Source organism: Phymastichus coffea, unplaced genomic scaffold (assembly GCF_024137745.1).
Source record: "Phymastichus coffea isolate CEN01 unplaced genomic scaffold, Cenicafe_Pcof_1.1 PCOF00038, whole genome shotgun sequence".
NCBI lineage: Eukaryota > Metazoa > Arthropoda > Insecta > Hymenoptera > Eulophidae > Phymastichus > Phymastichus coffea.
In genome coordinates this window covers 2,338,050-2,346,882 of record NW_026706849.1, presented here as the reverse complement: position 1 = coordinate 2,346,882, position 8,833 = coordinate 2,338,050, and the positions used below count along the sequence as shown (strand labels likewise).

The following is an 8,833-nucleotide window of genomic DNA, read 5'->3' as shown; positions in this document are numbered from 1 at the left end:
GAAAATCCAAACAATCATCAAGTAAATCATCCGCAGCTTTACTTAATATAAACTACATCTTAAAATTGAAGAAAAAAAATCGCCGTTTTATTTAGTCGTGAGTACCGCCACTGCCCTTATAGTTGCTGAGTACGCTACCAATTACGTCACTGAAGAAACCGAGGAAAGATTTTATATTAATATTGCGTAGATATTGCTCTTAATTATTGCTTCGTTACACTTAAACTAATGATTTTACTGGTGCTAAACTGTTTGTCAACTAAATGGTATTAGGACATTGATCGCGCTAACAATACTTTATCCAGATCCCATTTTATGTCGACATACATTTGCCCCAGTAAGGGTAACAAAGGCACGCAATTGGCATTATGAATGCCTAACTCAATCACTTCAGCGGGGATTTGAACCCCGACATCTCAGATGCAACGCTGAACAGTCCGATGACTCAAGTCATGCGACCATCGACGATTTAGCTAAATTCAGCCAGAAACATTAATTCAACTGCTTGCTGTTTGCAAACGAACGATCGTAGTATGAGTTCAGCGTCTGAATGAGAGCAGCGCTGTCCAAATGTAAACAGTCTCGCCAGTTGTGTCGACTTTGACGATACCGACACACCGACAACGACAGTGACACTATTTAGATCTGTGCATAATTTTGTATATCTACCATAGTTTTTGAAAATAAAGTACTGTTATCGATTATATTTTCATATTTAGCATAAAAAAACTTGTAGTGCATAAAAATCGTTCTATCTATTTAATAAAGTTCAAGATTTTTAATTTTTCTCTACTCTATCGTTAGTATTCACAAGCTTTTGTTATTGTTTTCGCGATATTTAATTCGAATAGCTCGTTTGCCAGATACTTACATACACACACACGAGCACACGCGCGCACCCACACATGCTCCTAGCGTGTAATTCATTCTGTAGTTGATAATAAAATAATAGGTAGTCTGAGCGTGTGGTCGATATAATGATGACCACGTAATTAAAGGCTATGAGTCTTTGATGTACTATCGTATTATGGTAATCATATCTTTGATAACAGCTTTTTCTATGTCTTTAACGGTGGTTTATGATATTACACAATAGCGTAGTATCATTTTTCAGAGAAATCTTTATATTAAGACATTGTTGACTCAAAGACAATGTTATCGAAAAAACATTTCTTTTTTTCGTAACTTATAATCTAAAAACAAACATATCCACTCACAATTCGATGGTTAATCGCGACCACATCATCATTTCAAAAAAAAAAGGTATTTTCTTTTTCTTATAAAATTTCAAATATCCGCATGATTAAATTAATTAAGCCACAAATCAACACGGAAAAATCTCATTTACTCAAAATTTTGCTGGGAGAAAGAAATAAAAAGTCTTGCCTCAGGATCGTGAAAGTTTCTCTCTCACGGAAAAGAAGATATGCATAAGCTTTATTTCAGTTTTAGTACAGGTTGAACACAGCTTTAGTACAAGTCTGCCGTAGGTCCAGAAATACGTGAGTTAACGCAAGTAAGACCCTTACGCTGGCGCAGTTTGAAATTGGTGCTACGAACGTGTATCAGTAATCATAATCACTTCAGCCCGCCCAATACAACGCTTCGGCGCCAACTAGTGTGGTTGCATTATACCATGAAGATAAGCCTCTCACTTATTATTTTACCCCATTCCTCATGGAAATCGGTCTACCACTGTTACTAAACAAAATATCTTCATTAGTATGATATAATAATTTTATAAATGATTGCACGATAAAGTTGCTTGTATAATTACTTCATCGATAAATTCATACATAAAAATTAATAATGTATTTTATGTTGCCTGTAAACTCTAAAAGGTGATCGGGTATATAATAAAAAGAAGATAAAGTATCCTGTGGATGCTAAATTTACACGAAAAGCAATGCCTATTAATGTAGTACTTGTCGATATCGTCTAGGCTCGAATTTAATCGCAATAGAAATATCAGAGACAGAAAAAGAGTAAAATTAAAAAATTTAGTAAACTAACATCTTATTTATAAGAAGGTGTAAAAATAATTTTATATTTGTTAATGGTTGATTGCTTAAGATTCGTTTCACAATCTAAATGTTGATGAGATTGTTTGACGAAATTAGTTTTATCGAAAATGTAATATTAATAATTTTACAAGCAGTGCTTGCTTTTATATTTTCTTTTTATGTTTACAAAAAGTACAATTATTTGTATCACTATTTGTAAAGATAAGAGACTATTTTTTCACTAACTCTTCTTGAATCTGCTGTAAACTCTTGCCTTTTGTTTCCAACATTATGAAAATAGCGTAAGGTATAATAACTACGGTAATAAGAGCATAAGTCAGAAACACATAAGTCTCACCCATCCCATCCACCATAGGCTGAAAAGTTTTAGTAGATAAAAAGGCCATGATTCCAGCAGTAAAACTACCTATGCCAGATGCAACAGATTTGATATTCGACGGTATAGTTTCACTCAAAATTGCACTTGGAACTGGAATAAGTCCGAGAAAAAAAAAAGCCATAAATAGTACCATGGATACTATGGGTATCCATTGCAAATTTATCACGTTAACGTTGTTATCGATGAGCGCAAAATGCACCGACATACTGACCATCGATACAGTCAAACCTGCACTGGAGAATATTAACAAAAATTTTCGACCACAGTTGTCGATTAAAAATATTGAAATCACATTAGCTATAGTCGCAGATATATTCACGTAGACAACAACTTCTCCAGGGCTGAGGATTGTACATTGAGCTTTTCTTAAAATAATCTCCATGTACGACATGATGCTGTTCAAGCCACAAATTTGCATAAATGTAAACAACACGATCACTTGATAAATAGCTTGCCTCATCACTGGCTTACGAAATTCCTTTACTTTATCTATGAAACTCATAGATCTTTCAGTAGCTACAAACTTCTCAACTGCGTTTAGCTCCTCTTCAACTCCACTGTCAGCTCTGTACCAGCTTATTGATTTCTTAGCAGCCTTCCGATTAGACACTCTAATAAAATAATATGGCGACTCGGGTAGCAATAGAAGTATAGCCACGACGATCGAGCATAGACCAAAGTAAATCAATGAGGATGTTGTCAAATCGAAATAACTGGTAGCGAAACTTCCTACTATCTGACCAATTGGAAAACCGCAGCAGGCGAACGATATGAGTGCACCACGTATACTCGGCATAGCTATTTCACCAATGTATAAGGGAAACGTACTGAACATCATACCAGTACCTATTCCATTTGATACTCGCGCAGCGTACAGTGTTTCGACATTTTTAGCGAAAGCTGTAGCCAACCAACCCACTGATATTGGCAAACAGGTGAGGAGGATGGATCGTTTAGATCCGAGATAAGCACACGCTATTGATCCGATTACAGCGCCAAACAGTCGAGCAATATTTGCTAATGATGCCAGCCAAGAAGCTTCTTCTGAATTCAGAAGGATAGGTGAATCCGGTGATGTGAGTTTTGCTAGCATAGGCGATACCATACCGCCGATCACACCTTGCTGCATCAACAGTAAGGTAACTATAAAACGTGGTTTTTCATTAATGCCTGTGGATTCGATAGTTCAATGGATAACATACCTGTTAACCCGGTAAACCATTGTGGAAACACGATATTTGCACCTAGTTTCAACATTACGACTAACTGAATGATAATTTTGAGCTACTTGTTTTTCAGGTCAAGACTTGATTGTTCAATTTTTCAGCAATTCATTCACTGATAAGATAAGATTTATGTAAATTTCTTGATGTACGTATTCAGAATGCTCTTTTCCACATTACATTGCCTAGTTATTGGAGCGCTGTCACAAATTCGCTCTTGATTTGCATCTTTCAAGATAATGTTTGTAGAGTAAGTTATATAAATTATTCATTTTGTTTCCTCGCAAAGGAAGCATTATTTTTGTGATTATCAAAATTATTCTCCATTTCGCTCTAATTTTTTTATTTCCACAATTTTGGTTAATTTTATCTGCTGTTTTATTTAACTGCATTGCATGCAATTCTAATAAATAAGGTGTTATATAATTTCATTCGGATTTATGAGTAGTCTAGAAAATCATTTTTTCTTACTGTCGCTTTCTTTTTTGCTTTTTCTGTATGCGCGTTTATGATTGTTCAAATATTACACTGAAATATTCTACGTATGCGTCTGGTCACGTAATATCTGTGTGTCATTCCTCGTTAGATGAATTTTATACTTTCATATTACGTTTTAACGAATGTCAGAGCTCATGATTAAAAATGGGAAGTTTTTTAAATACATTCATCTTACGCATACATTCAGCAAATTAATTTTATAGCAAATTTAAAATCAGATAATAATAAAGATTGCAGGAAGATAAATGCAGTTGCCAGCATATTTAAAAGCGAATAGTTTACGAATTATATAACAGATAAATCTACTTGAAATTATTAGATTTAATGATTGTTCTATTATTGACTTGTTACGCGCATTACTAAAACAAATTTATTCTCCTTGTTACCTTATTAGTCACCAAAATGCTTTGTCAGTTATCAAACGACAATGGTATCGATACTGCCGGCATTCAAAAGGAGACATGACGGCAGCAAAACCGAAACGAATAACCACTCATCTCTTTCAAAAGTTCAATACACGCTCTCGATCACAACTCAATTATTCCATTAGGCGATGGTGACGCGACGAAAAAAAAATACGCTACACGCGCGCAATAAAGTTATTGTATAATGCCAACTTAAGTTCGTCGAAGAGAAACAAAAAATTAATAATAAATAAAGGGAAAGTCAATTTTGGACTTCAATTTGAGAATTATTACGTGGCCTAAGAATGTCGTCGAATTAAACAAATTAGATCCAACTCGACGCAATGAATGACGAACGTTAGCGCCTCAAGAAATTGATTTAACCTAATATTACATGTATATTCTTTTCTTGACGCTTACAAGTAGTTTTCTATTTAGTCTCTGTACTTAATACGTGGTGTTAATGTGACTTTTTAGTTGGAGTAATCTTGAAACATATGAAAAAAGCGGTAAAAAGACATCTTTGATTTAGACTGTCAGCACTGCTATAAATCTTGAGCATTATTGGATTGACCATTTTGAAAAAGTAATTATTTTGATTCAACGAATGTCAGCTATAGTTTTCCCTTTAAATAATTTTCATTGCATAATTGAAAATAGTATTAAAGCTTTTGTAATGCATTCGCAATCTTATTACAAATCTTGTACAAGTACACGCAAAAACGTAAATAAATAAAACAGCATTTCGTTTGAATCTCGCCAGTTTGACTGAATGATTCAACGATGTAATTGAATGTCAAGAATCTCGAAATAAATGAACTCAGGCGTGCGCGTCCGGGCTGAATGCTTTCGAGTCTTCAAGCGAATATAAACGGAAGATTAACGTCCATCAAGAAATCATCGGACACATGAGATTGTCGATTTTTATATTTTTCGATCCGCAAGTAGCGTTGCTCCATTGCGATGTCTTTTCTCCATTTAAGTGGTGATCTTCTCGGTTATCATTCAGATCAAAGAATGAACAGTTGTGGAATTTCATAAGGAATAAATTCGGCTTTCCATAATTTACCTCGAAATTAATTTACATAGGTATCTATCTCTCCTCGTATTTGTATGTATATACCTAACGAACAATATCTTCTAATCGACGTTTATAGTTAAATCAAAACGAACTTGAAATAGAGAACAAATAGCGCTGGAAGTCTTATCAATTTATCAATAGTCCTTGAATAAAACAATATCCTACTAATATCGTTTAAAGCCGCAAAGGGCATATCTACTTTGCTCACAATTGCGAAATCCTTAGGGCGTGTCGCGCGTGAAATCTGCCTAATGGACGATAGAGTCAAAGGCATATCGGGGAGAGAGAGAGAGAGAGACAGAGAGAAAGCTGTACCGCCGGCGTACGCGCCACGCGGAGAAAGGTCGTCTCGAAGATGCGTGTCGCGCACGCAAGCGGAGATTGTGCCAATTAATTTGATCTTTATGATGCACGAGGATATTAAATTTTTTCTAATTAAAGCTTGAGCATCGAGAAAGAGTTTTTCTTTGTTGCTTAACTTATTGATTGCAGATAAAAGTTATTGGCTTTGGTTGAGCACATTTCAAACTCGATGGCATTCAACGGGATTTTTTTTTCGAGTGAATATCGGTTACACTTACTACGTTTCCAAAATACCATGTGGAAAATATCAATGCTCTTATTCTAGGCTGATAAATGACCTTTGGGAAAATTGCAGTTTACAGTTATTTCGGTACTCTGTTTCGAATAATGAAGCATTTGTAAAGGATACTGTACTGCATACAGACACAAACAGTATTCGACTAAGAACTATGCATTTAAAATTGTAAAATACTATTTATCAAATTATTTTCTATAAATAACTTTAACGTAAGGATTCAATGTGCCAATAATAAACTACATGAGTGACATGTGACACGAATATTGATGATTTTTTTATTTAGAAATATTATTTATTAAGTAAAATAACCAAATCACGACTAACTCAAAGTGTAAGTAATTGACACTTCTGTCAATCATATTTATTCTGTTAATTTTTCGGTGATTTTATGGTGTTACGTCAATTTTAATCAGGCTTAATGTGCATCAGAAACTATCTTGAAGATTGTACGTTATAAAAAATCTAGGTATCAATTAATAAATTAATTATAATTAACGTTGACTGCAATAATATAAACTATAATAGAATTTAAACTTACAGTTTTACAGAGTAGCTACTAGTCCCAAGACAACGATTATTTTAAGTAGATAATCTTATAAGGATCAAAGAGTCTTGAAAAGGACTGCGTGTTAGTAAGAAGCATGAATTTACTCAAATCCGTTACTTTCAAATGCAACCGAGCTGTTGACTTATTAACGCATTTTATCGATATTTCTTTTTCGTTTAGATTGGCTAGTAGCATTTAAGATCGATTCGCCATTACCAGGTGTCGTCGTCTACGACTCAGTCACTAGTAAGTCACTTGTAAGTAACCGTTTATAAATAGATCACAGTTCAATTGAAATGTAGGTTACTTCATCGCAGTTCAGTTAATTAATTGTTTGTTTTTTGTAAACGACATTCTTGCAGTTAAATTTTTTACAATTGTGACACACTTGATCGTGAAAAAACGATGGCGGAGCAAATTACTTGTAATAAACGATCCGACTTTAACAGATCCTACGTACACATTCGCCGAATCAAAGATTTTCCAAAGTTGGTGCTAAGTAATCCAGTTGGTCATCGACAACAAATTTTTCAGACTAGAGTGAGCAATGGAGAGCAAGAATCTGTACTATCGTTGATCTTGTATCCAGGTGGTTACGATCAAGATCACACTGGTTATGTGGCTATCCGTGCTTCTCTCGGACGGAAGATTGATTGTAAAATTCAGGTTAATGTAGCGATATGCGGCCGAGAAAATGAAGAACATTTCAAAAGGTTGCTGGTTTTGACTCCAGAGAATGGCCTTCGTGATTTTGCCAAGGATTTTGTCGGCAAATCCACCTTATTGAACACTGCTGATCTTTTGCGGGACAATAATGTATTCAAGATAGCTTGTCACGTTTCAATTTGTAGCAAAGAAAGCGAAAGACTTGCTTGTGTATCGCAATATCACAAGGCACACATTAACCAGTACGGAAAACTATTAGAGACTGGAGATTTCAGTGACTTCAAGCTAATTGCTGGTGATGAGACGTTCTATGTGCACAAGTGTATATTGACTACCCATAGTCCTGTATTTGCAGCCATGTTTCGTAGTGACATGTCTGAGAAAAATCAGGCTTTTGCTGACATTCCGGATATTGATCCCGACACACTGAGAGAAATGCTTCGTTTTATTTACATCGCTGAAGTGGACCAACTTGACGAACTAGCGGGTAGTCTGTGGATTGCTGCCGATAAATACGAAGTGAAAGGACTTAAAGAGGTTTCTGAAGCGAAATTAATTGAAAGACTGAATGTTAATAATATCGTCGAAACTCTCTTTTTTCTCAATAGGTACTCAGTAAATACTCTGAATGAGCTCAAAGCGGCTGCAATCAAGTTTACCATTGACAATGCCGAGCTAATGATGAATGATAATAAATTTAAAGATAGTATGAAAATACTATCTTCGGATTTGCTGTCTGACGTTCTTTGTGCCGCATTGAAAAAAAAATAACGCTTTACTTAAATTTGTACTTCGTGCAACCATGTTTCCGTTTAATTATGTACATATTCAGATTTTACAACTTTGCTATAAATATTTATTTTTTTAAGTAATTGTACAAAAATTCACCCCTCTTACCAACATATTCATATACTATATATAATACAGTTGAGAAATGAAAATGAAATGATAATTACGAGGACTAATTTTGTAAAATGGAAATTTTTAACTAAAAATTTGATTTTATGTTTCCTTACTGCTTCAATAGCACAATGCTAAAAGTACAGCATCGAGCTGTTGAAAGAATTTACCTAATAATGATAAACATATAGACGCTTTTAAAGACTGATATTAATACAAACAAATGCTTTTAATTTTGACAAAGAAAATGTTGACTTATTGCATGTTTTCATACAACAAATACAACCATAAGCCACGATAAAAGAAAAAATCACGAAACAAAGCTCGCAGCCTTAAGCCTGTCAGCCAAAAATTTGTAGCAGTCGTAAAATGAACAATCCGTAAAGGCAACGCTTGCCACGAGAATGATCGCGTGCATCACCTCGAGCGCGTTAAATAATGTCGCTGTAATGGGGTATTACGTGGGACGCAGTCCTCGATCTCTTCCGTCACGCGCGAGAGGATCATCAA

The 8,833-nt window shown here is 34.8% G+C and overlaps 2 protein-coding genes across 5 annotated transcripts; one reads left to right on the top strand and one right to left on the bottom strand.

Moving 5' to 3' along the window:
- Positions 1-1,491: 1,491 nt before the first annotated feature.
- LOC131663726 (facilitated trehalose transporter Tret1-like) lies at positions 1,492-3,657 on the bottom strand. 2 transcript variants are annotated; one of them, XM_058934302.1, is made up of 3 exons: positions 3,606-3,657; positions 2,362-3,546; positions 1,492-1,701 (listed from the first exon to the last, which is right to left on the bottom strand). In XM_058934302.1, the coding sequence occupies exons 2-3, from the start codon at positions 3,530-3,532 to the stop codon at positions 1,676-1,678; spliced, it is 1,197 nt and encodes a 398-aa protein (XP_058790285.1). In that variant the 5' UTR covers positions 3,533-3,546; positions 3,606-3,657; the 3' UTR covers positions 1,492-1,675. The 2 variants fall into 2 exon arrangements, with proteins under 2 accessions (XP_058790285.1, XP_058790284.1); XM_058934301.1 differs by lacking the exon at positions 1,492-1,701 and having other exon boundaries at positions 2,171-3,546.
- A 3,204-nt stretch (positions 3,658-6,861) lies between these two features.
- On the top strand, positions 6,862-8,454 carry LOC131663759 (speckle-type POZ protein-like A). 3 transcript variants are annotated; one of them, XM_058934368.1, is made up of 3 exons: positions 6,862-7,014; positions 7,120-7,960; positions 8,032-8,193. In XM_058934368.1, exons 2-3 carry the CDS (start codon positions 7,163-7,165, stop codon positions 8,053-8,055), a joined length of 822 nt encoding a protein of 273 aa, XP_058790351.1. In that variant the 5' UTR covers positions 6,862-7,014; positions 7,120-7,162; the 3' UTR covers positions 8,056-8,193. The 3 variants fall into 3 exon arrangements, with proteins under 3 accessions (XP_058790351.1, XP_058790349.1, XP_058790350.1); XM_058934366.1 differs by having other exon boundaries at positions 7,120-8,453; XM_058934367.1 differs by having other exon boundaries at positions 6,874-7,003; positions 7,120-8,454.
- Positions 8,455-8,833: the final 379 nt, after the last annotated feature.

Bases quoted from the DNA above. Each gene is read 5' to 3' on its own strand.
- LOC131663759 (XM_058934367.1), top strand. From the start codon at position 7,163: ATGGCGGAGCAAATTACTTGTAATAAACGATCCGACTTTAACAGATCC.
- LOC131663726 (XM_058934301.1), bottom strand. From the start codon at position 3,532: ATGCAGCAAGGTGTGATCGGCGGTATGGTATCGCCTATGCTAGCAAAA.